Source organism: Numida meleagris, chromosome 6, assembly GCF_002078875.1.
Source record: "Numida meleagris isolate 19003 breed g44 Domestic line chromosome 6, NumMel1.0, whole genome shotgun sequence".
Lineage (NCBI taxonomy): Eukaryota > Metazoa > Chordata > Aves > Galliformes > Numididae > Numida > Numida meleagris.
Window position 1 is genome coordinate 14,862,270 of NC_034414.1, and position 26,805 is coordinate 14,889,074.

General features: G+C 38.7%; 1 protein-coding gene across 2 annotated transcripts; it reads left to right on the top strand.

Moving 5' to 3' along the window:
• Positions 1 to 26,606, top strand: TOLLIP (toll interacting protein). Of its 2 annotated transcripts, none has more exons than XM_021403914.1 (6): positions 1 to 174; positions 8,071 to 8,220; positions 11,386 to 11,568; positions 13,675 to 13,827; positions 15,020 to 15,110; positions 23,126 to 24,310. In XM_021403914.1, the coding sequence occupies exons 1-6, from the start codon at positions 142 to 144 to the stop codon at positions 23,338 to 23,340; spliced, it is 825 nt and encodes a 274-aa protein (XP_021259589.1). In that variant the 5' UTR covers positions 1 to 141; the 3' UTR covers positions 23,341 to 24,310. The 2 variants fall into 2 exon arrangements, with proteins under 2 accessions (XP_021259589.1, XP_021259590.1); XM_021403915.1 differs by lacking the exon at positions 1 to 174 and adding an exon at positions 637 to 658 and having other exon boundaries at positions 23,126 to 26,606.

The window sequence follows — 26,805 nt, forward strand, 5'->3', positions numbered from 1 at the left end:
GCGGCAGGGGCGGGGCCGGGGTCAGCTGACACGGGCTCCTCGCGCTGCGTGACGGTTGGCGGCGGCCGTTGGAGCGGTTAACGGGAGCGGTGGGGCGGCCTGGCGGGGCGGAAGGCGGGGGCTCGGCCCGAGGGAGGCGCCATGGCGACCACCGTTAGTACCCAGCGGGGCCCGGTGAGTGCTGCTGGCCAGGCCGCCGCGCTCGCCCTTGGGGCGCCGGAAGATTTTCTCGTAATCCTTGGGTGGCTGCGGCCTGGCGTGGACCCTTCCACTCCGCTTCTAGTTAGGCCCGGCTCCTGCCGGCGGCCCGCGTTTCTCGTCTCCTTCCCTGCTCGCCGCCCGCGGGAGGCAGGAGAGCGGAGGCGTCCGTCCTCGGTCTGCTGTGGCGATGGAGGCTAGGGCTGCCTCTGCTCCCCAATCCCCCCCGGTAGAGAGCCTTGGGGAAGGTGCGGTGAGGCCCTCCTCTGTGCCTGCGCGCCTCCTTGAGGCTCTTCTGCCCGCTCGTGTTCCAGGGGCCTTCCGAGGAAGAGAACGGCGTAAACTAAAGCAAAGCCAAACTTGTTTCTCTTAAAAGCAGAGTAGAGCTTCCTATTCTCGCGTTTGGACCGGGCAGATTCAGACAGCTGTCCCCGAAAGCTGCAGCATGGGGCGTGCTGAGGTAGGGTGCAGCCGCGGGGCTGGAAACCGAGCAGTCCGGTTTCCCAGTCTGCTGGGACTTTGTGTTGATGGTTAAATGGGAAGCTCTTGCTGTCGAGTTATGCTCTGGAATAATCCTCCCCCGTGCCTTGGTGTTTCACTGTGCGATGTTTAGCTTTGGTGGTGCAACACCGCCTGACTGATGTGCTGTTTCTGTCTGGACAAAGTGAGCAATAGTTGAGAATGTATTGCTCAGCAGATGAAGTAAGACTTTTCTTTCCCTAATCGATTTTTACTGCTGTGTTTTATTTCTTAGAAACACTTTTGTGGGATTTTCTTTGGTTGTTGTGTGGTGTCTCTGAGAGACTGAAGGACTGCATTATTAAATTACTAATCTTGAAAAGCTGAATCTCTGTTATTATCTCATGTTAGTAATACTATTTGACTATCAATTTAATTCCTTGAAATGCCTTATTTCTAACATCAAGAATGGATTCCTTTTGCATTTATTTTTTATGATTATGTTCTTGGAATGAGTTTTCGGTGTAGAATTAAGGTCAAAACAGTGAATTAAGGTTTTCATTCTCTCTTTAACGCTATTGCGGATGGACAGCTGCTATTCTGTGTCTTGTGAATTAGGCACCTGCTGTCTTCCAGGGGCTTGGTGTTTGAGAATTGGTGGTGTGATTGCACCCAAATGCTGTTCTCTCAGTATGTAACAGATTTTGCTAATAAATATCTGACAAAATAGTTTGTTTTAAAACAACTTCTAGTTAGGCCTTGGTTGATGTTTGGAAAAGGTTGGGGAAATTGTGGGGAATTGGTGTGCAGGGAGCAGCCTGAAGAAACTGGTAACCAGCTGTGATGGTGTGGATAAAGGCCTGGTTGCAGTCCTGATTTGCTGAGACAACATTGTGCTGATACCTCCGTAAAATGGAGTGGCATTTCTTTTTGAGGGAAGCTTTACTCATTGTGCTAAATACCTTGTTGATAGTCAGTGTGTTACTTCTAATCTTAGTTTGATTTAGCTTGATGGAGTCCTCTTGTTGTTGGGTTTAGATAAGATTTTGGTGAGAACTTTCTTGGAGTCGGCTTCAGCTTTTTCTTTCTTTCTTATGTACTCCCAGCATTGTGTGTGCTTTTCTTCTTTGTCTTAGCGCTGTAGAGATTAGGATAGTTTTAAGTGAATTATTACATTATGCAGCGTTAAGAAGCTGTCATTAATAGGTGAGAATGCTGATTACATACTGGCCTTCCTTAATTCTCTGAAGAGCAGAAGATAGAATTCTATTTCTTTGTGCATATATAGCTGCATTGCGAATGAGTAGCCACTAAACGGTGCTAAAGAACTGGGAAAAGCTTTCACTTCAGTGCCAGAGAACATTTCTACTGTCTCTGCTTGAACAGGCAAGGAAATAGTCAAGATTGTTTCATGCAGACAAGAAAGCAGCGTATGCTGCTATACTGCTGCCAGTCTCGTTCTTATAACCATGCTTTCTAGTTTGAGACTGCTTATTTGTTGACTAATTAAAGTTTTGATTGCCCTTGAGTTTTTCAGATGGAAACAGAGCTGAAATCCTGTCTGCTAGTGGTGAATATTCTGCTAGAATATAGACTTCCTGGGCTGTTTTCAGAATGATAGGGAATTAGTGTGTTTTCATGTTTTGTGAGATTTGAAGAACAACTCAGCTTTCGAAATCCAAGCTGCAGCTGAATATAGAAGGGCTGCTAAAAGATACCTATCACTTGAAAAAAGGTATCACTAAACAGTCTGGTCAGGCTTCAGATGAAGTCTCGAGTTTGAGACCCCAGCGCTGTGTGTCGGTGACTCTTCATCTAGCCAAGCACACCCAGAATGGATGTCTGTGATTATTGGCAGTGATGACAAGTACGCCAGAGCCTCCAAAATTAGATTGAGTGCCAAACTAGAGCTACTTAGGTTTCTGCTCCCTTGGCTTCCCTAATAATTTCTGCTTTGGATTGAACTCTGCTATTGGGCAGCCTAAACGTATGCTTAGTTCTTTTCCTGCTCTAATACTGTCATTTAACTACAAAAGGATTGTCATCTCTGATTTCAAGTTTTGTTTTGAAACATAGCTCAGGAGTGCTGTAAGCATGACTTGAATTTAAAATGTTCATTCGTTCTGTCTTTGTTATGTAACTCATTTTTGAGTATGATTATATGTGCCATAGTTAAGCCTTAAATTATAAAATGTAATTTTGTAATCTTAGTAAAATAGTGTAGGTTTGTCATAATTTCTTCTTCCTTAAAACCAGTTGTTTTTCTTTATTAATGGCTGTGCTTTTTCACTGCGGGATGTTTTTGTACATCTTTAAGTATTAAGGTCCTGAGCAGATTTAGATGGGCTGGGGAAATCCAGAGGTAACAGCTTGTGACAAAATACTCTGACTGAATGTCATATGTGTACCTGGGAAAGGGAAAATACTTCCCAAGTAATGACTGTACTCGTCAAGTGCTTACCAGTAGGTATGTGGAAGCAAACGAAGCGACCAAGTAGGTGATAAATTTCTAGCAAAAAGAATCATAAGTATGAGGTAAGAAATGTAGTGAACTTCAAGGTATCAGGCACTTTTTATTTTTCTTTGTGATTTATTAAAGCTTATTGTTTTTTAAAGCTTATTAAATGTAATAAACTTAGGCAAAGGAAAGAACTAATCAACTATCTCTAAGCTGAAAAACCAAAGTAGAGCCTTTGATTTCAGTTCTGCTGAAGTTTAAGTGGAGATGTCATATAATAATACAAATTGTATTGAATCAGAATCGCTGGGGCTAGGAGGGATATTTGGAGGCTGTGGGAACCAGCCTTTTCCTAAAAGCACAGTCAATGCTGAGTTCAGACTGGGTTGCTCAGAACTTGGTCCAGTAGGATCTTCAAAACTGGTAAAGATCATTTTTGTAATCTCCCTTGATAATGTGTTTGTATCTGTGGGTGTCCCTGCTGTGGTTTTTTGTTTCACATGAAACCTCCTGTTTCACTTGGACAATTTAAGTTTCTTCTTGCCTTACATCTCAAAAGAGAGCCTGATCTGTTTTCTGAACAACCTCCTAGTTACTGGAAAGCTTTTGTGAGGTGCATCCTAAAATTCTTCTGCTCTAGATAAATCTGCGGCCTGTCTTTCCAGATCCTGTGCTACAGCCCTTTTCATGGACCATCTCTGTGGACCTCTGCTGAACTTCTGATCATCTTTTGTGTACTATTGGGCTCCAAACTGGTTGCAGTATTCTAATATGTTGCCTTAGGAGTTACAAGAGAAGGGAAACACTCACTTTCCCTCAATCTACTGGCTTTTGTTTCTGTGGTGTAGTATGCTGCTAGACTTTACCTTTCCCCTGCTGTTCTGCTAGGTGTTCTCTAGGCTGTGCCAATGCCAGGGAATTTTCTGTCCAAAGCACAGGACTTTGTGCTTGTTACTAAATCTCATTGGGGTTCCTGTCAGTGTATTCTTCCAACTCTGGTTGTTGGCCATGTCCTCAAACATACCTCCATTTCCCCCAAAACTTGATGTCATTCTCAAAACTGAAGGTACATTCTGTCTTCAGCTCTGGTCACCAATAAGAAAAGGTATTATGCACACGTATTAGATTTCAGTACAGGCATCTGAGAAACCTGCCATTTGGCCAGCCTCCAGTATCACTGGCAACTGAACTTGAGTTTCTGAGCTCAAAATAATCCAGTTTTCTTCCATCCAGCGGGCCGCCCCTATTTGGACTGTAATGACCGACCTTTGATACCAAGATGTGGTAGGTGCCTTTTTTGTAAGCCTTGTTTGAAAATCAAGGTAAACAATCCTCCCTTCTTTTCTCCCTACTTAAAGGTTTTCCAAGATGGATGTGGCACTTGTTTTTCTCCAGTTATAGAGGACTTCTTCTGTTACCCACGAGCTTTCAAAAATGAGAGAGGAGCCTTGGAAAGCATTATCGTCCAGCTCCTTCAACACTTTTGGATGCATCTCATGGTCCCAATTTTTCTCTAATCGTACAAAACATAGAATAATTCAGAATTCTCTTATTCACTTAGTTATTTCTTAAAAACAGTGAAAACATTTAAGGATAAATAGCTACTAAAAGAAGTTCTACCTAGGTGTTCCTTAGCTCTGTAGTGTAAGATTTCTCTGAAAATTAGTATTGGGGTTTCTGGAGCTATTTCCCAGTTTGGAATCCTTGGAAATCAGAGCGTTTTTGCTTGTTCTTGGTGTTGCATTCTTTCCCTCCCTGATGTAGGTACCAGTAATGATCTGATCAGTTAGTGAGCCAGGTAAAGCTCCGGATGACTTCCAGTCCTCTCCTTTACCTTTAAGCCTTGTTTTGTTTTCTTTTGTTCAGCCCTCTGCTCTAGCTTCCTTTATAGTTGTGTTGGCACCACTTAATGTTGCATGATTGATAAGGGTGAGAGGTAAGAGGGGATGAGACTAAGACATCCTAGGCCTGAATAGCCTCCACAGAGCCATTGGTTTGAAGAAATAACTTGATGATTGTGGGTGGTGGTTGTCGTTTGTTTTTTACATCTGCATTTTGCTCTAAAGATCCTCAAAATGAGATATTAGGTGGCTTTAGCAAACAGGAAGGGCAGTGTTCTGTTTCTAGATAATTCATATTCTTGATTTGCAGTGCTGTCAGTAAAGCTTATTAAGAAGCGATTACAGGGCAGCCTTATTTTTATGAATGCCTGCTCAACATCTGCCATAAGAACTTAGTTTTATTGTGACACCATTTTAATTGTCTTGCTTGAAAAGTGAATCTAGTAAATTCAGATGCTAGATGGAATTACTTTTTTATTCTGCAGTTAATGGTAGGGCGGTGCTGAATTTCACCTTTTTCCTGGAAGGCTGTGGTAGTAGAGGGAAGTGCCTTTGTAAAGTGGGTGTTGAGTGGGATGTGAGCTTGTTGCCTATGTTCTCCTGGCTTTAAAACTGTTCGAAACCTGGTTATGCAACTTTGTATTTCGTCACTGAGGTTTGGAGGTGGCCATTGCTTAACTGTCTTTAAATGCTTTGAAGGGAAAAATTAGTCTGTTTCCTTTACAGATAAAGAGTTTGCACAGTACTGATTTGCCCATCTACATAGAATCAACTGATAATCAGCGTAAGAACTTACTGAATAATGCATTTTCCTCAGTGAGCTTCTCTGCGAAGTGTTCAGGCACGGCTGAACACCTCAGTTGGAATGTGTGCCTCTCCTGTTCCCTACTTTTGAGGGGTTTACTACTGATATCTTTTAAGAATTTAGTTATTCTTACTGTTACCAGTAATGTCTGTTCTGTGATTCCAGAGTAAGAATGTAGCTCTGTGTGAGATAGTGGAATGACCAAAAATCATTCTTCTGTTTCTCTCTTTTGGACCTCGGTGCAGAGATTGATTTATATATTTTTATTTGGGAGCAGTATTTGGATGACTTAATAATAAAAAAAAAATGAGATTTTTCACTTTTCTGACTGTGATGAATGAATGAGTTAAGGTTTCCAGTATCCATATTAAGATGGTTGTACCAAATGCTGTATGCTACCCTGTTTTTTGAGAAGCTGGCAGAGGGAGCTTGCACATATGGGAATGTGATTTTTAGGGCTGCAGCTATCACTTCTGACTATGTGAAATCTTTGTGATGTGCACTCCTAGCTGCTAAAAATTCTGAATTTGAAGCTTTCTGGAGGTTGTTGAGGGCTGAAAGGAGCCTGCTGTGTTGCAAATGCCGTTGCTTTGTTAATTCTGGGGCCGTTGCAGATTTTTCCTAAATGGACTGTTTTACTTTAAAAATACTGATTGTTCACAACATTCAGGTGTTACTTAATAACTTATAAGCTTTCTGTAAATAACATACTGTAATAGCTTTCAATTTATTTGTAGGGTTATTTCCTTCAGGATGCAAACTATTATGAGGAATCCAAATATGAAATTCAAATGGTTGTGAGAAAATAATATTCAGCATGCATGTTCTCTGGTCACTCTTTTGAGAAGTGAATTTCCAGCATTGTGACAATGCATAATGATGCCTGCAAAGAGAAGTGTTGCTCTGTGAAAAAGGAGCTCGATGTTTTGACAAAACAATAGTCTAATGAACACCATTAAAGCATTCACTTTCAGGTCTTTTATGGATACTGTCAATTAACCATCTTGAAGGGGAACGTTCAAATGTTTCCCTTCTGTAAAATTACCTTTTCAGTGTGAAATTTTGAGACGCTTAGGAGCAGAACTGCTTCTCTTTCCCATCTCTCCCAGTAGCCTAGCAGCAGGCATCCAGCTCTTCCTCTTTAGCGGCTTTGAAACACTTCCTTTCTGGCATGTGACACCTACTGTTGCCAGGATCCCTGAGGCTCTTGAACAGAGCCCAATGCATCTCTTGCCAAATCACATTTCGTATGACTGTTGCTATCTCAAGGATGCAATCTTGGCATGTAAGTGCTGTCTAATCTTCAAAAGCTATGTCCTAGGGGCCTTTTTGCTTCCGACAGTACGCTGTTCTGTAGGCATGCGTTTGCTGGATACGCAGTTTGAGTAATCTTGTCTGAGACAGTAATGTAAGAAATTGCACTGTCTTTTGTCTTGATACATTAGACAGATTTTTATTAAATATAGAAGCTTCTCTTTAAGCAGCAGGGGTGAGCTTATTTGTTCTGCGCTACTGCGTGAGAGGTACCTTAAAATTTTCCTGTTTCAATTTTTTCTTCATTTCTTTGTGATTATCTGAAGTTGGAATCCCCCCATTAGTTTGAGCATGGTAGAATCTGATCCCAGAATTGACAAAGTTAGTTGCAAACTATGATTAACACTGAAAAAGCATTAGGACATGTTAGTTCTCTTGAAGGATTTATCTTTCTTATCTGTTTTGAGAATTAATCTTGAAAGTGATGCTTTCACATGCTGCCATGTATTTTATATATGCAGCTTTCAAGTTTGCAGTAACCTCTGCTGCAAATGTGTGTTAAAATAATGGCAACCTCCTTGAGCAATAGCTTTTATTAATGATAATGGCAGCATATTAGACCTCACAGTCTTTATTTCAGTGCGCTTTTATCTTGAAAGCAGGGTGTTATATCCTATGATGGGAATGACTGGATGAGTGATGACTAAGTGGAAGAGCTGGGCAGCATCAGATGTCATGTGAAAATGGGATGTAAAACTTGGTAGATCTGATGTTTGTATGGACTACTTGAATGTTCAGTTGTAGAACAGCCTTGGCTCTGCATGTCCACGTTCTTATTTTTTACAGAGGCTCATGTGGGATCTTAGTATTTTTGAAAGTGAACATGAGAACGTTCTCTGTGTTTTCGCAGTCTCTCGTTATTTATTTGTTCATGCTGTGAAAACTAGAGTAAAATGCTGAATGTTTTTGCTGAGGTGTTCTTTTTTTGTTCTTTTCTGTTGTTCATTATGAAAGTGGGAAACTGAAGTTCAAAGTTTTATTTTTTTTTTCTTCAGGTATTTGTTGGTGAGCTTCCTCAAGATTTTCTTCGTATAACTCCAACTCAGCAGCAACAACAAATCCAACTGGATGCCCAGGCAGCTCAGCAGCTACAGTATGGAGGACCAATGAGTACAGTGGGGAGACTGAGCATTACTGTAGTACAGGTATAACTGGTACCGCTACAAACTTCAGTCGTTTTTCATCAGTGGCCACAAAAGACTTTGTGTTGAATTTCTTTTACTGAATTGCTTGTTTTTCAGAAAGCAAGTAGTTTTTAAAGTTTTTGTGGCTTCATATGTTAGTATTTTTTCTGGATTTTTCTTATGTGTCATGCATGGTGCAGCAATTTCCTATAAACCTTGCTATAGCAGTAGATATTCTTTTAATAAGAGTTCCTATAGAAGCACTGAATACTGGAAGACATCTGCAATTTTGAGGCTATTGTAGCAGAACTGCAGTTAGCTTACATATTTTTCCTTAAGGAGTTACTCTAAGCCTTATCTCCTTCAATGCATTTTGCTGCTTTTTCTGGTGCGTTCTGCAGGCTTTCTTATTAATTGCAAGTACGTAGTCCTAGCTTTTTAACTTCTGCTTGCTCTTTTGCTTTGTTATCCCTTAATTGATCTCTTGGCGATACTCAATTATTGCGTTCATTATGTGTAAGATTTCAGGCTTTAAAGCTTCCCTGTCTTAGCACAATTCTGTTTATCTGCATTAGCAAAATAGATGTTCTTCACGTTAACTTAATGTGTCTTATCTATTTTAGAAGTCTTTTTCTAAAAGCATACTAAAGCTGTATTTAGTGGCAAGCCTGGTGTTCTGTAATTAAAGCTTTAACGGTGAGATGAGGCCTCTATTAGATAGGAGAACTATAGGGTCTCTCAGGAAAAGAGGTAGTGGTCTTTCCTTCCTATGTCTTTCACTGATCAGTTTATGCCTTCACAGCCTGTATTCCTTATATTCTGAAGACCGGAGGCAATACTTTAGCAACATTTGTTATTTCTAAGGTTTGTTGTATTTGGTTGCAGCCCTTTGTCTAGTTCTAACCAATTTTCCAATCTTTGTTCAGAGGCTTTCTATGATGTGGATCTCTTGCAACTTTGAATAGCAGAAGAATGTTACTGTTCTTTGTGGTGGCAGAGGCTTCAATAACTTTCTTTTCTCAGAGTTCGGAACAGATGATCTGGGTTAAACCTCAGGCCTACAAGGAAACAAAACATTCATTAGATGACACAACATGTTACTGTTACCTCTCTAGTTTTCTAGCCATTTGTATGTTGGTCATCTTTGGCTATTAGTTTTGACAGCTGAAAGTGCTTTTTTTTTCACATGGTATTTTGATCCTGTCGCTATAGATCATAGAAATTCATGGAGCATGTAAGAGTTCAGGCAGTATGATCAAGGAGGTGTTACATCTCACCTTAGCTGTGTACAGAAACATTTAGATGATTCCTGTTTGTGTAGGTGAACTAATATTTGTGTTCAACACCAATTTATATTTTGGAAGTTGTGAAGACAAATTAAAAATTATAAAAATGACTTGTAGTTTCTTCAAGAATGAAGTCTGATGGCAGTTCTTGATGCCGTGGCTGTGAGTAACACTTGTTACAAAATTGTAAATTGAGGTAAAGGGAACCTCTGGAGATTGAGTCCAAGGCCAGTCCCTTCATTGAGGATTAAGGCGCATTGGACATCCGAGGAAAGGCTGAGAGAGCTGAGAATGTGTAGCCTCAAGAAGATCAGGATTGGGCAGGAATACTATCAGTAGGTAATCCCTGCCATAGAGTATTTCTAGAGAATAGTTATCGCTTGAGGTGACTGAAAAGACCACGAGAGGTGCAAGGAGCACAAATTGAAATAAAAGAAATTACCAAAACATACATTTTTTTTTTTTTTTTTTTACTGTGAGAGTTGTCATGTATCTAAACAGGCTGCCAAGGGGGGTTGTGGAGCCTCCATCCTTCAAGATGTTCAGAACTTGCTTGGCCACAGCCCTGGGCATTTAACACTGCTTTGAGGATGTAGCATAAGCTTTCTAGAAGTCCCATCCAAATTCAGCCACTCTGTGGTTTTGGGAAACCCTTAATATTTTCAGTGGCTTTCTACTGAACTAGTTTCTCATGTTCATGTCTTGTACTGAGCAGCCAAGAATTATACAGAAAAGTACTCCAGATGTGGGTCTTGCCAGCGCTGAGATCCTTGACCCGCTAGCTGTGTCCCTGATGCAGCCCAGGAATCAGTTGTCTCTGCTGCAGGGGTCAATTGCTGGATTATTTCTAATTTGATGTCCACCAGGAACTCCCAGATCCAGCTTCATCTCAGGACCTCAGAGTCTAGAGAGAAAAATAATTTAGGTGCTCATTTTCCTACTTGAATTTGCAAAGCCCACATCTACAAGAAACAGTGTAAGACAAGTCTCACCGGTTCTGATACAAAATTATAGAACCAGTGTATGTCTTGAAGGATTAAAGGGCTTTCCAGGCCAGAGCTGCAGCTGCTGTGCCTAAATCAGTTGCAAGTCTCAACTGTTTGAACTCCTTAAATCTCCTGCAGGTGAGAGGCGTCATGGGCATCATTTTGTCATTGTTTTTTAAATGTAGAAAGAATGCTGCACCTGCTTCTTACAGGTCAGAGCAGTAAGTCACACAAATCTGATTTCTACTTTGGCGTAGCTGTGCAGCAGTACTCAGTGTTGCCTTTAGGACTGTCACAAACTTGTTTTTTCTGTTCCCCTGATATTATAGTGAAAGTATATTGGGTAGATAACTTCAGTTGATGTGCTGTATCTGTCCTTCCAGTACCATCAAACTTAAATTGCCCACCAAATTACATAAAATCAAGTACATGCTCTTATATCTGAAAAATATAAATAACTGGATTTTACTCTAATTGAATTATTTTCACAGCAAACATCGTGTGATATTCTCAAAATTAAGGTATTTCATCCTTAAAAATATTTCTGTAAAAGAGAATAGGCTACCTGTAACATTAACTTTCACTGGAGGGCAGAAATCAAGGCAAAAATTCAACTTAATACAATTTCCCTGTAATCACGCATCTGTTGGCTTCATTGTGAGGTAATTTTAGTTTGGGTGAAGATGTGTGTTTTCCATAGAAGAAAGTTTAAAAAGAGAATCTTGTCAAGTTTTCCCAGGCACATAATGGTGTCATTGACTTTCCTTTGTTTAATCTGAATGTTGTTCTCAAGAAATTTTTGCTCTATTTTGAGTTAATGTATTTCTGTTTGACATCTGATTGTTTGTGATCTAATCATAACCCAAGTTATTGTACATATTACACTTAAAGGGCTTTCTCTTTTTTTTTCCCAGGCCAAATTGGCAAAGAACTATGGAATGACCCGCATGGATCCATACTGCCGAATACGGCTGGGGTATGCTGTGTATGAAACCCCCACAGCACATAATGGAGCCAAGAACCCTCGCTGGAACAAAGTTATTCAGTGCACTGTTCCTCCGGGTGTGGACTCTTTTTACCTAGAGATATTTGATGAGGTCAGAATGTTGATACTGCTTTGCTTTCCTTTCCTCATCCCTGGTTTGGGCTGAGGTTTGGGTGGAATCCTGCAGGGCAGAATTGAGTTAGCAAAGGCTGGTCCTTAGCTGCACTCTCTGGGAGATGATGCTAATTTTTCACAGTCTCAAGATCAGCCGTGTGTAAGGCTTTGCTGTGCTCCAAGAATGTCAGACCGAGAATGTCAGACCAAGAATGCCAGAGCTTGGTACATGATATGGGGTACCAGAGCGCTAGCAGAGTTCCCTGAAAATGAAGAGAAGCAGAAGTGCTTGAGTGGTATCTAAGCTGCTCTTCACTATCAAAATGTGCTGCAACCTTATATTCTGTACTGCCCCTATTAAAAATAGCATGCTTATATGTTGCTGGATTAGCCAGAAATTCTTTGTTATTCTAATCAAGGAAGAAGTTAAGTGCAAGCCCATACATACTTAAATCAGTCATACATAGAATGTGTAGACACTGGGATTAATTAGCAGAAACATAACTTTATCTGTGCCTGAATTTAATTGCAAGTCCTTACATATCCACTTGCTTATGTTTTACTTAATACACAGTGGTGTTAGATTTGTAACTTGTAAACAGTTCCAGTTCCTCAGAGATTAAGTACATCTGATTAACAGCTCAATTAAGTAATCTGCTCTGCAAATGTTGCTTATGAGAGTAGTACTGCCTTAAATTCTAGTATGTTATTCTGCTGGATGTTGTTATTGGCAGCAGGGACTATGTGCCTACATGTTAATTGTTCCATTCTGGGATGTTGACTTTGACTTAAAACAAAGTTGTGTTCTCAGGTCATGCAAAAGGCTAACATCTGTGATTTGCCCTTTTTTGCTGCCCCTCTTACCGTGTTGAGTTTAACTCAACACTGCAGTAGCTGTGCACTTGTTAACACAAGTGAGGCTTTTGAATGCTGTTTTGTAATAATTAGTTGAAGTTTCATTACTGCAATGGGGGACCTCAATTCTTATTTCTACTCTTCAATTACTGGAGTTAAATTTTAAATGTAAACAGAAATTGATTCTTTAGTAGTGTGACTGCACGTGAGTGATTGCTGTCTACAGATACAGACCCGTTTAAATACTTTCTGCCTTATAGATAGGACCTCCTGCATTCTGGTTGTTTAATCAAATGGAGACTGGAAATATTATGTAGAATGAAAAAACAAATATTTAACGTCAATATTTATTAATGTTCATGCAACAAAAGTCTTTTGATACAATGTATCACAGTATCCTTCTTGACTGCATACAACTAGGCAAGTGCATAATACAATGAGTCAAGAATTAGCTGAGGAGTCTGGCTCAAGGAGTTATAGTAAACAGATCAGGTTGACAGATCTGTCTCTAGTGGGGTTCCACAGGACTCTGTTTTGGAGTCAGTTCTTTTCAATGATTTTATAAGTGGTCTTGACACAGGACTCAAAAGCATACTAAGAAAGCTTGCAGTTGATATGAAATTAGGGGGAGCTGTTGACTCCCTCAAGGGTAGAGAGCCCTTGCCGTGATCTTGACAGACAAGAGGGCTGGGCAATTTCCAACCCTGTAAAGTTTAACAAGAGCAGTGCCAGATTGCCACCTGGCATGGGGAAACCCTGGGTACGTGTACAGATGAGGGGACGGGAGGCTTGAGAGCAGCCCTGAAGAAAAAGGGGTCTGGGGGCTCTGGTTGACAGCAAGTTGAATGTGAGTCAGCAGTGTGCCCTGGCAGCCAAAAGGGGCATCTGTACCTTGGGTGCACCAGGCCCAGCACTGCCAGCTGGGTGAGGGGAGGGGCTGGGCCGCTCTGAGCTGCATGGCCTCACCTTGAGCACTCGGTGCAATTCCGAGTGCCACAGTATCAGAAGGGCATAAAACTGTGGCGTATTAGGGAGCACATGAAGGAGAGCAACAAAGATAGTGAAGAGTCTAGAGGGCAAGACTTAGGAGGAGTGGCTGAGGTCCCTTGATTTTTTTTCAGCCTGGAGAAAAGAAGGCTGAGAGGTGACTTCCCGGCAGTCTGTATGCTGTGACATGCTATACTTAACATGTACAGATAGATAGCAGTAAGGTAAAGTGGAGATGTTTATTTCTTGTTTTTTCCTCCAGCGAGCCTTTTCAATGGATGATCGCATCGCTTGGACACACATTACAATTCCTGAATCTCTAAAACAAGGAAATGTGGAGGATGAATGGTATAGCCTGAGTGGAAGGCAGGGTGATGACAAGGAAGGAATGATTAATCTGGTGATGTCATACACGGTAAGTCAAGTTTAGGGTGAGAATGAGAGGTGTAACAGAAGGAGATATTTTAGGTTAAAGTAGGAGTATTTTCATTGTATCTTACTTACTATTGTGTGTTATACTTTATTTTGGGAATACAAGCCAAAAATATTAAGGTAGTAAATACTTCTTGGTGAGGTGGTAAATCAATATTTATTCGGCTAATCCCTGGTTAAATAATCCGTTTTGATTTCTAATTTAATGATTAAAATAACAACAACAAACAACAAAGATTTCGCTTCATATTTAGAAGGTCATGTCAACCTAGAAGTAAAACTAATAGCAACTCTTCTCTTTTGGTCTTTCTGGAAAGTCTGAGTGCTCTTTCTGATGACTTGAATTCTTACCTCCATTTTTATTTAGTGCTCATTTTGAACTGCTGACTTTGGTCTGTGTAGTAGCTTCTGGACTCTTCTCTAATCTGTCATCTTTGTCATAAGTAGCTGTTGGATAGCATGATCGTTCCTCACTGCTTCCTACTATGCTTGTGCATGATCAGAAGTTCCAAGTTGTTGTTGAGTGCACAACTGTGAACAGGTGCTTCTGCTATTTGAATTGCCTATTTGGCCCCACAGCTGAACAGTTAATTGTTCCTTTATGCCTAGGGTAAAAGAATTTTTTATTAACCTTTAAAATGCATATCAATGGATGTGCTGCACGCAGAATCTGACATTCTAATGTCTTCCAGGATGAAAGTGAATGGGAATTGTGGTAGTATAAGGATTAGTATAATTTTTTAAGTACTTATTTACTCAAAAATGATTTGAACTAATGTCTTCTCTTAATAAAATTCAGGTTTGCTTTAGGTTTTCACTTAAGATGAATATGTCATATATTCATTTTCCCAAGAATAAGATATGAAAATTTATAAAGCCATGTTTTAAAACAAATTGTTTTATGTAACAAAATGTCAATGGCCACTTGTATCAAGCTGTTGTGAAAGGATAGTTGACATGATGTGCTTATTCTGATTTACACTCGAATTAATTGTCATTTCAAAGGATAGTATTTCAGTTAATTTGCCAAAAATTCTGCTTAATACAAATTGGGTAGGTCTTACATCGTGCATGCAATGCGCATTTTCAGTATTAGTGTGGTTACATTTTGCAAACATTGTTTGAATTGGCGTTTTTTGAATTGCTATAATCTCTCTATTGTGCTTTGTGTCTAGTCTTTGCCAGCTGCTATGATGATGCAGCCCCAGCCAGTGGTTCTGATGCCCACTGTATACCAGCAAGGAGTGGGATATGTGCCTATAGCAGGTATGTTTTTTTCATTGAAGACTAAAGCTCCCAAGTAAAGGGGCTTTGCAGAGGTATCTACCAAGTTTCTCTTCGTTTTTTGGAATGTGGAGAGAACTCATAAGTTATCCTTGACCATTTTTTTCAACGATACCAGAGAGGAGGAAATGGATTAAGTGTAGACCTCATTTCAGTCTTTTTGACTTCTGAGTTTGAGAGAGATACGTAAGTTTGGATTAAAATGACTATAAAGTCAGAACAAATAGCATGAAGTCTACTCTTACCGAGTATAAAATTTAGACTTAAGTCATTAAGTAAATATCCTGGAACAGTTTATACAGTCTGTCAAATATTGCATGCAGTGAAAATGGTGGCAACTCAGGTGAGAAAATGCTCAGACTTCAGAAAGTGCATCAAATGATTTGTGTAGCCCGAGCTGCAGCTAAAATGACTATAAAGGAGTTGTCTTTCCTGTGGACCTAGAAGGTGCTCTGCTGGAAACTTGCTACATGATACATGAACTGTGTAACATTGTGAATGCAAGGTATTAGGGAGCTCTGAGATAGCTTTCTTGATATATTTCCATTAATCTAAAAGAAAGCAGTTGTCGGTTGTCTTGGTATGTGCAAAGTAAATTTTGTACTTGTATAAATAGATGTGTTAACTTAGATTTTGTAGTTTTCCTGACAAAAGCTTCAAGTATGTAAGTAACCATGTGTTTGCTCTACTTAAATAACTGGTAAGTAAATTTTGGTTTTTTGTTTTTTTTTTCCTATTTTATTTTCAGCTCTTAAAAGCTCTAGTTTGGACACGAGTTCAGCAAGATAGTATTCTTAATGGAAAATAATCCTATCGATATATTTTGAGTTTCTTTGTATATATTTGTGTTTACGAGTGATAGAGTGTATGGGACACAATTGCAGTACTGAGAACTGGCACAATATATTTTTCTTTCAGACTCCATTCCCGAGTGAATTTAGATTTCATGTTCTGAAAAAGCAAATTTCCACAATAGAAGTATGGTAAATGTCTTAGAAAAATATGCCTAATGCTTCATTCTTAGAGTTAAAGCAAAACATAGGAAGTTTGGTTACATACATTAACTCCCTGATGAAAATGTATAGAATGCTTCATTCAAAGTGCTTTTATCTCTAGAACTTCATTCTCAGGATTAAGTCTTGCTTGCTTTGCCAGCAAACTAGTCTAAACTATTGTGTGTATTCTGAAGTATCATTCCATTGTGGTAAGTTTCTGGATTTTTTCTGTTCTTGGATTAAATAGCTTTTTACTTTTAGATTCATCACATCCCGATAAACTGAAGCAGTTAGTAAACCTCAGACTTGGTATCTTGTGTGTGGTTAAATAGGTGGTTAAATGTAGAAATAAACCAAAAAAAAACCACTAGAATTTCTTGAATAGATCACAACAGAGATATTCTTGCTGCAAAATTACCATGCTAGACAATGTACAAACAGTGGAAATGAAGCAGAGGCTAATTTCAGATATAACTGAAACTAGACATCTGACTGAACAGGTAAAACTGAAACTAGACCTTCAGAGTTAGAAAAACAAGTGCAGTGGTATATCTTGAGATTAATATCTTAGCTTTCTTTGTGTTGATCTTGAGAATATTTTCAGAAATACTTAAAGAAAAAATTGATTTGGACATGTGAACAAACAACTGATGTTTGGTGCATGTAATAGTAGTGTGTGACATTTTATCGTATGAATATTTATGCATCTGTTTTATTGAGGTGTATGTTGGAGTATCTCCCTTCTGTGAAGATGCAGCATGTTTATTTTAATTACTCCTATAGTAATCTTTTTTATTAAAAATTTTTCCTGATGCTAGAACTTGCATTTTTAAAATGTTATGAAGTCTCACCATTCCATTTAAGGTTTTCTGTTCTGAGAAAACTTGAATAACTTCTTTAATTTTATAAATGCCAAACCAGGTTATTATAAGCTACCTTTCACCTATTATATTTTCCATATTTTTGGGTAAATTTTTGAATATTACTCTGCTGTGTGTTTACTGTTACAGAATTTGTGGGCACCGTGAACATTTCTCAAAGCTCTGTGAGTTTTAAAGCTTTTGCCTATTCACTAATCTAATGACCCACTCATAATTGAAAGGATGGTGAAGTTTGGCCTCTCTTTGCAAGTGACTTCAGAATACATCTGCTGTTTCAGGCAAAATCATATAGCTTAAAGAAGGGCAGTGGTAGGGCAGCAGTGTGTTCCGGAGGGGTACGTTTACCTTGTTCCATCTTCTCATATCCAGTTTTCCTTCTACCTGTCCACTTAAATGAGTGTGGATGTTAAGAAAGTCATATTTGTTTCCTTCAGAAAACTGGAAGAAAAGCGCTGATTAACCTATTGCCTCTGAAAGGGACAAGATTTTGCTGTTGGGCAAGGCAGAATCTAAGTATTGTCTAGGTGGAAAGTGGATTCAGCAGGTGGACTGGAATGCTTATCCAATCCACTAGCAGTTACTTGTGGATACTATCCAAAATAACTGAGCTTTAACGTGAGATGGTAGTAAGTCAAATTGAGCTGTGTCTTGAAGGGCCAAACTGTGGTTTTTTGTGGATAACAGAAAATTCTGTTTAAAAACTGGGCATACGTGGTAACTAACCTTCTAATTAAGGTCAAAGCAACTGATATTGCTCATACAGTATTCTTGCACTGTGTTAATTCATTTTGAAGGTTTTAAAAAATCAAAAAATACTGATAATAGTGCTAGTTGCTTCAAACTATAGATGCATAGATGCTGGGGGATGAGTTTGGAAAAGCTGAACTTCTGTGTCAATCTTCTAAAAGTTGGCTTTATTTTATACTCTTCCACTTGCATCTTCTAAACTTTAGTCAATTTAGTGCTGTGGAATACGTAGTGTGGTACACTAGTTACCAGTCAAAGCTGGTTTTTGAGCAGGATATGAAAGGCAGTAGGCTTAGCACAGGTAGTTCAATGAAGCTGTATTTCTTTTCAGCTAAGTTGTCACTGGATAAAGTGCATTTGCACTTAACAACATCTGTATAACAAGTAGGTTAAAAACAAAATTCTCCAAGGCTCATTCAGAGTTCAGAATATTAATTTCCTTTGAGGCAAACTTGTACATGTATGTACGTGACTCGTTTAGGTCTCTGTGTTGGGTTTGGTGGGTTAGTTTATGGAAGTGGTGTTGTTTAGTCAGAACAGCATGGATGTTTGTTGTCCTTCGTGGGCTATAAAGCATAATCCTCGCTATGAATGCCTAGTAGCTTATTTTGAAAGTATATTTTTTTATTTTTTTCTATAAAAACACACCCAGGAGGCTTTTTCTGAGTGCTGGAATAAAATAGCTGTGAGACTGAGTCCTAGCAGTGTTTTATTTTTGCTAATAGTTCGTGTAGTTTTTATGTAGTTACCTCGGTTTATCCAGCTTTCACCTTTAGAAACTAAATGTTTCATTTCCTTTTAAAAATAGATTAATGTTTCTTTCCCATGTCTTATTCCTTTCCCCTTGCCCCTTCATTTCCACTTATCTTTAGGGCTTGAATACTTTGCTCTGGGTAAGTTTCCAAGCTCTCTTCTCACTCCCATCCTCATTGATTCAAGTCTATGCACGAACTCATGTACACAGCTTTATTTACGTTACAGCAGACTGTATCACAAGGTATTTGCACTTGGATGTCACAATAGAGTAATGCATCTCTTGAAATTGTTCAAGCCCTTCTAATCTGTGGGGGATTCCTTAATCTTCTGCTCAACTTCAGTGTATAAGGATTAAAGTAATTGGTGATAGCGTTGATGGATAAAATGTGATGCTAAAACTCTTCTGAAACTGTTCTGTGTCATTGAGCTATTCTAGCTGCCAGTACTAGTTTCCTGGAAAATTTTTAATCTTGCAGTTGTTCTTCTACTGCAAGATTTGGGGAGAATGAGGTAATGTCATGACTATTTGTGAACTTTGAAGTGAAAAACTCGGCTCTGCAATGACATTCTGACAAGACAGCCTGTCACCTACCTTCTGTTGCTTCTTAAATTAGCTTTTTTTTTTTGGAAAAGGTAACACTTATTTCGTCAGTGTGCATCTTACACACCATTTCAGTTTCATGTGAAGTTAAGTATCTGACTTGATTCTAAAGGTGAATTATGTTACAAAAGATCACTTTTCTTCACTTTAGGCTTAATTCAATAAGGCACATCTGATTTCTGAACTGTGCAAAGATATTGTGACATCCTTAATTTCAATATAAGCACTGGTGTTCGATCAAGTATGTTCAGAAAATTCTACATTCTCACTTTGTGAGATAAAATGTTATTCCTCGATGCTCTGAATTTCAGAAAAATGCTGTAAATGCAACAGATGGTTGCCACAATGCATCTAGTTTCATCAGAGCAATGGAGCAAAACATTAAAAAGTGGTGGCATCCCTACTTCTGGAACTGACTTTTTGTTTCTTAGGCAAGTATCGCTAAACCCTACTGGAATACAAATTTTTTGTCTTTAAAAAAAGTGATACTGATTTTTTGTCTTCTGTTAAGAACTTGTGCTGAAGTGGTTCACAAGTTAATTTTGGAAGGATCATCCCTATACATAAGACAGAATAGTGATGAGTTACTAAATTAAATGTAGGGTGCTTGACTGAACAGTGAAATAAGTGTGTAATGCCTTGTGTGCAGCTGGAAAATGTTTACCCTCTTGAAGCTTTGTTGATGCTTCATAGCTGCTTTTAGCAACTGACTTGCTGTTGTACATACTTGCTTCACTTACTGGAATGCTGTTGCTTATGCCAGCATGTTTGCCATTGCCATTTCACCGAATTAGAAAACAGTGCTCCATTCTTCTCATATGTGACACCTATTGTGAGAGCAACACAGGAGCGTTCCATTATACTTAGAGGGTGCTTATGTGGTTTAGTTTCAGTCTTCACCTGTTAGTGAAATGAGCAGCTTAAAATGTAAAGCAGCTTTTTACTGAACATTGAAAAAGCTGAGGTTTATTACAGCTAGTCTGATAACTGTGTATATCTGTATGTTAAATGACGTATTGTGTATGTTGATACTGAAGTCTTGCTTGCTGTTTTGTAAGTCAGAAATAATAGATGCTTTTAGTCTGGCGGGGGGCAGAGGGGATCAGCAAAGCCAAGAAAAAAGTACTCTTCAAACTCATACTGTTGACTTCCGTGAAAAATAAACGCTTATTCTGGAAGTACTTATTAAATATCACTGATACTAACCTCCGTTAGTATATTCAGAATGTAGGGAGCAAAGTAATTCAAGAGCTGTAACAGCTGAGGAAATGGTGCTTGAAAAATCACTAGTGTAGAACAGTACTGGCAAGAAATATCTCTGAAATCAGATATTTAGACTGAAAATAGTTACTCAGTGTTGGCTGGCAGATACCTGGCCTCATAACTATCTTGTTTTGATGAAAGCAGTAAGAAAATTGTGTGACCTTCTTAATTTTTTTTGGTAAGCTATAGGATGCTGCGACACTTCAGAAGTGAGCTTGGTGTTTCATTTGGCTTAATGTTTTAACTGGCCTTTTTTGTAGACAGTTCTTAAGCAGCCTAAGCTGATAGCTGCATAGTCTTATGGGGCTGATGACTTACTAAAGGAAGTTAGGAAACTTCACTTGAAAGCGAAGCATTATTTGTATTGCTCTGTTCTTTCTGTTTATGACTTTAATTTTGAAACCATGCAAATGTATGTTTTATAAATGCCTATAGTGTTTGTAGGAAGAGTGAGAAGGGAGCTGAAATGTGTTGAAGCTCAGAAGAGGCAACCTGAAATGCTGCTGCTGGGTACGGTTATTGTGTAAGGAGTTGTATGTGCAGTGTTGGTTGGTGAGGACTGCTTTGTGGCTTACCTCTGGGGTGCAGCCATGATCTGATTTGCCAGATGGTCAAAGAATCTGATGGTGCTAAACAGAATCTGAGGGAACACGATCCAAATGGCTTAAGAAGCCCAAGTTTAGGTTGTTGTGGAAGAGACTGTAGATATCCTTGAGAGGGAGTGTGGTACATATGGCTGGGCAGAGATACAGTTTGAGTGTGTGGGTAACAAAATTATGTTGAGAAGGGACTCTCTATTTAGATTCCAGTGTGAACCTTTTTAAATAGATGCAACCTACCTAGACTTAAAGCACCTAGGTTCCTTTTTTTGTTTCTAATAAAACTTAAGAAGATTACAAGGAGAATTTTAAAGTAAGAGAAGGTTGATGCACATTGAGATGCTTACAACTCAGTAATGCATCCCTGCATGAAATTGAATAGGACTGAAGTCCAAGATGAAGAAAGAAGTAGCAAAGAACATGTTAAATAAAATAACAGTTGCAGTGTACAGTCGATTCGTATTCAATTACAGGGCATTGTCAGCCAGAGTTTGATACAAGTTAAGGTGGGTTTTGGTGATCCAACCATGAATATCAATATGTCACTTTTAAAGTTAAAATAATTGTACAAGTTAGTAAGCATAAACAAAGAATGTGGTTCTGTAGGAGCAATTCATACCTCAGGAACTATAGATACCTTATGAATATGTGGGAAAAGATGATGTGCTCACTTCGTCAGCTGCATTTTTGACATTGTCATTTGTGAAGGAATCTTGTAGTCTGAAATCATGGGAATAAGTCATCTTGTGTTTCAGTAGCTATTTTGAAGATCTACTGAACAAATGAAAATAAGTGAGTGATCATGTAATGACAGAGGTTTTTAGTGGAGTGCATGATATCTATAAGAAAGTAATCAAGTGAAGGGAGCTAACAGACACTTTGTCAATTCAAAAGCTCTTTGTAATTTTCTGAGTCTTTGACTTCACAAGTTGTGGAACTACCTCTTATCACTAAGTGGGACATAATGTGATGTTCTTAGGTAAATGTTAAACCAAGTCTTACGTGTATAGGTGAAATACATATTTGGTGGTGCTTCTTTGACCATTATTACATGTACAAATCTTTGAGTTACTGAGAACTATTCTATGAAAACATCGGGTGAATAGTGTACAGAAAAGTGGGTAAAATGTCAGAAGGGGAGTAGAGGACAAACAAGACCTTATTGAGCTGCTGTATGAAGCACTGGCACATCTGCATTATGATGCAGATAGTTCTCCATGCCCTGTTTTAGAAACAGTATAGCAGAAATGAAAAAATAATGCATAGACATGCGAGACTAAGATAGGGGAATGGCTTATAGTGAAACAGGCTATTTTCAGAAGAGAGAACAAAAGCCTCTAAATGTACTGTACGTGGTTTTAGTTCCTCAAAAACAAATGGTAGTTTTTCTACAATAGATGTAGTCCAAATTAATAATAGTTGTCAAGTGGCCTAAAGGAGCTTTTGTCTAGTAATTCCTTTTAGAATGTGAGTTTTTAAATTACTATTAAAACTTTCTAAACTGACAGTGCTTTAATTTCACAGAGCAATGCAAAAAGTAGATTAAAAATATCAAATGAATGCTATACTCAAGCAGAGGTACTTGGAGAAGTAGCACGTACACTGGTGAACTTAAGGGGAATTGTACTTTTGCTGCTTTGTGGTTTTGGAGGAAGAACTGGAAGGAATTTCAACCAGGGAAAACCATTTGCTTGAGATTCATTTATGTATGTGGTCCAGTCCTTTCATGGACGTGATTTCCTTTTAATGTGATGAAGGTTGCATTTTTGAATGTCTACTTATCGGTTATGTATATTGCTGGTTGAAAAAGCATCTTCTCACAATATAAATACAATAGTGCCTAAAATATGCTTAGTATTTGATGACTTACTAGTGTAAGCCTGGTTGATACGGGTTGTATCTTAATTCTGAGCAGTACCTATTGCCATATTGCTTACTGCTTCTGAAACATAACTTGGGCAGAGAACCAGTTCCAGGAAGGTGTTTTCTGATTGTAATAATCCTTGCATTCTCTTTTTCTAAACTACATGTTTTTAGTTTTTTTTTTAAAAAAAAAACAACTGAAGTTGGTGGGTTAGAGGTAAGGGATGGACTGCTTCCTTCTTCATAGTCGTTAATTTTTCTCTCGTGTGTTTGTTTTTTTTCCTGCATGTAGGGATGCCTGCAGTCTGTAATCCTGACATGGTACCTGTGGCAATACCACCTCCTGCAGTCAATCCTCAGCACCTGTGTAATGAAGAGGACCTGAAATCTATCCAGGACATGTTTCCCAACATGGACAGAGAAGTAATCCGCTCAGTGCTAGAAGCTCAGAGAGGGAACAAGAATGCAGCTATCAACTCCTTGCTTCAGATGACTGAAGAATCATAGAATCACTTCCTGCATTGTCCCTTTCCTCAATGCCACTTATTTTTACTTGCCAAGCCAGGGATTTAGCTAGAGGAAGAATTTCCTAACAGTTTGCTGTTAGTGCATCCTGTATTCAAGAATATATCCTCTTTTCTCCTTGAACATTTGGATCTTTTCACTTTCCTATGCTAAACTGAGTATGTACAGGTAGAGAATGTCCTACAGTACAGTGCTGTAACATCTTTGGTATCACCTGTGCCCTTTTTGGCTGTATTCTGAGGGAATAATGCTGCTTTTTTCCTTTCTCTCCCTCTTTTCAAAAACTTGTTCTTTCAGAATAACTCTATGCAGTACAGCATTTACTACTGTTTGTTAGATTGGAAAAATTGCTTTTCCGACAGAGGGTTTGCTTTTTAAACAATATATTTGCTGAAGTATTTAGGCTTAACCAAGCAACCTGTTTATAGCAGAATTAAAAGACAAGCCTGCTCCTTGTCCTGCAGTGGTTAGTTACTGCTGTGAAATATTCAACTGCTTGTGATTGATGGAAGACTTTTGTCTAGTAAGTTAAATTTCTAAGGTTGAGCTTGTTGGTATTTCTAATGAGCATCTTCCCTTCAATCTAGTTATTGAGCACCAAAGCAGTATGTTATCTCATGTGTATTTAGGGCTTTTATCTCACCATAGAATATGGTTATATATCTGTAAAAAGTCATTTGTTAAGATTTTAACTTGTGTAGTCTACTGCTACAGCAGAGAACAGGACTGAGCCCTAATGTACTCCCACTGCAAATTGCACTCATACTGCTACTTCTGTGTTCCTATGACTATTCCAAAGGATGAACACAGAAGGGCAGAAGGAAAGATTTTGTACCTGGAGAATTAATGAAGCTGTAAAAACTTAATGTATTGCTGTTGATTTAAAAAAAAAAAAACATAGAAATCTAGATCTGTTTAAGGCTTCTTTCTTCACCTCTATATTTCAGCAAAAGAGCTATTTTATATTAGTAGACAAACTATTGTATTTCTTCATGTAATTTGAAATTATAAACATGGAAAGCAGTCTCAGAATAGAGTGTCATTGAGTTGCCCAGACACTTGTTGGTTGTGGTTGCTGTAGTCGCAAAATGGTTGAGGTTGGAGGGCAGCTCTGGAGGTCATCTGGTCCAACCCAATTTATTTGATACAGATGGAAATAGTTCTTTGTGGGAGAAAATGTAACATATCTGACTTAGTCTGATCCTCAGAGGAGGTTAGAGGTTGCTTGTATTTATTATTAGTGGTTTTTTTCCAGGAAACCATGCATCTTGGAGCTGCAGAATCGTACAGTAGGCACCAGTTATCCCGTTGGATAAGTTTCTGCAGTGTCTGTTTTTGTAGATGACAAAGTAATGCACTTTAAGTAGTATGTACCAGTTTATTTTTTCAGTGATGTGCAATGTTGCTGTTTTATCTTTTTTAATGTTTGATTTCAGATACTTTCTACAATAGCCATAAACTGTTACATTTTCAAGAGTAGGAATGAATGTACACTTGAAATCCAGGCTCTTAACTGATTCATGAGAACTTTAAAGCAGAGTCTGGAAATAGGGCAAAGGGACCCTTATTCTCTTTTTTTCTTCAAACTCTGCTGCATGTCACACACTTAAAATATTCTTTCATATCTGCTGAAAAGCTGGTTTTTTTTCTTGCCTACGCATAAGAAATCTTTAGGTAGCACTGGTGGTCAAATATGAATATTTATTTTTTTATGATGAAAAATGATGCTGAAACTTTAAAGTACGGTATCCAAAACTATCCTGGTTCCTGATCTTTTAAAGCTGTTTTTTCATAATAAACAACTTTACATTTTGTTACAAATCCCCCTACAGTTGTAAATTTACCCTTGAAAGCATAAATATCCTTACACATCGTCCCGTGGTCTTAATGAGATTCAAGGGTACAGCTTTTGTGCTTTAGTAGGAGAGTCCCTGTATTTTTTCTAAAATAAAGCGGATGTTCATCAAGAAACTAGTCTTGTACCTTCCATCCAGTTACTGTAAGTGTTGTGATTAAATAGGTGTGGAGGCCTTTGGTGTTTGTCTTCATAGTACAGAAACTTGACGTTGTTGCACAAGAGGGTGAATATTCATGAAGTTTTAACTCAGCTATCTCCAGGAAGACTCCCCTGTGCTGACTTTCACTGAAAGTGAATTGATAGAGATGTAACGATTCAGGGAAAATGTATATATTGGGTGTTTTTATATTAGAATGCTGGGATCCTCAGTAACAGCTTTTTATAAAAGCAGCAGTCGCAGTTCAACTTAATGGGTGGTAAATTGTACTGCATCCTGTGACAGCTCCATCTCAAGGTCTGAATAAACACTTTTCAATTCTAACCATCGGGAGGAATGAGAATGTTAGGTTAGCTAGGCTTATTCATAAACTAGGTTCCAGGCCTCTGAGCAAACTGTAGCTCCTGTTAAAATTTTTTTGCTGTCATTGTTTTTTATGCAAATGTTATGCAAAATAGGGTAGGTAGGAGCTGAAGACAGGAGATTTAGGTGTGGTATGGCCAGTAGACGGGTTTCAACGTGTTAAACTGTACTCATATGCTGTTCTTGGGATTTTTATCTTGATTTAATTAAGCATTATAGCTGAAACTTTTATTTCAAGATCTTCTCCTTATAGAAACAACACTGATCGTGATCCTACTCAGCTTTTCAGCATACATAGCCTCTCAGGCAATCTGCTCATTCAAGTTTGAATTGGAGAGAGGTGAATAAAGGTGGGAGTAGGCTGGTTTTCCTAGAGTCTGTGAAATGAAAGCATTGGAACCAAAAGTCTCATTCTTGATTATAAATTGTCGTTATTGTTGTGGCTTTTGATGAAGCGCTAATGGGATGATACTATCTGACACTGTTCTTCTGCTCAACAGCTTCAAGCAGCTTGGAGCCAAAGCCAGATGTAAAAGCCTGGCACCTGCTAGAAGTGAATGCTTTTAGTACTAAATTGAGTCCTGCCAAGAGCCTGAACTTGCTAAGAATAGGAACATTTTTTGTCTAGCTAGATCCTTGCTGCTTTCTTCTCTACTGCTGTTTGCATCTGTTGATGGTACTGAATGTTTTTTCCCTTAAAAATGTTATTGCTTCTTTGGTTGATCTGTAATACAATACAGAGGATGTTTTTTGCTGTAATAATTCTGAAGACGTTGTTTCTCTCTGTATTGAGGTCCAGTGTCCAAATGTTTCTTGCACTCTAGAATACATTAACATTTTTGTTCTAATTTAATAAATGTATCATCTAAATGAAAGTATCATGTCTGTGTTGGGGAGCACCTCGGTTTGATTATCTGTAGACTGATACAGAATTCATCACGTGTCAGTTACTGTCTTTTATGGGGTCTTGCAGATTTGCTAAATTACACTTCAGTTCTTAGAAATGTGATCATCTGGTGGGACTAGTACAGTGAATGCTCAAAAGTACTGTAAGCATTTATCTTTAGGT

What these genes read in the sequence shown, in the direction of transcription:
- TOLLIP (XM_021403914.1), top strand. Translation starts at nt 142, where the DNA reads ATGGCGACCACCGTTAGTACCCAGCGGGGCCCG. An exon ending in ACCTAGAGATATTTGATGAG is followed by an intron (nt 11,569 to 13,674) that starts GTCAGAATGTTG and finishes TTTTTCCTCCAG; the next exon opens with CGAGCCTTTTCAATGGATGA. An exon ending in ATCTGGTGATGTCATACACG is followed by an intron (nt 13,828 to 15,019) that starts GTAAGTCAAGTT and finishes CTTTGTGTCTAG; the next exon opens with TCTTTGCCAGCTGCTATGAT.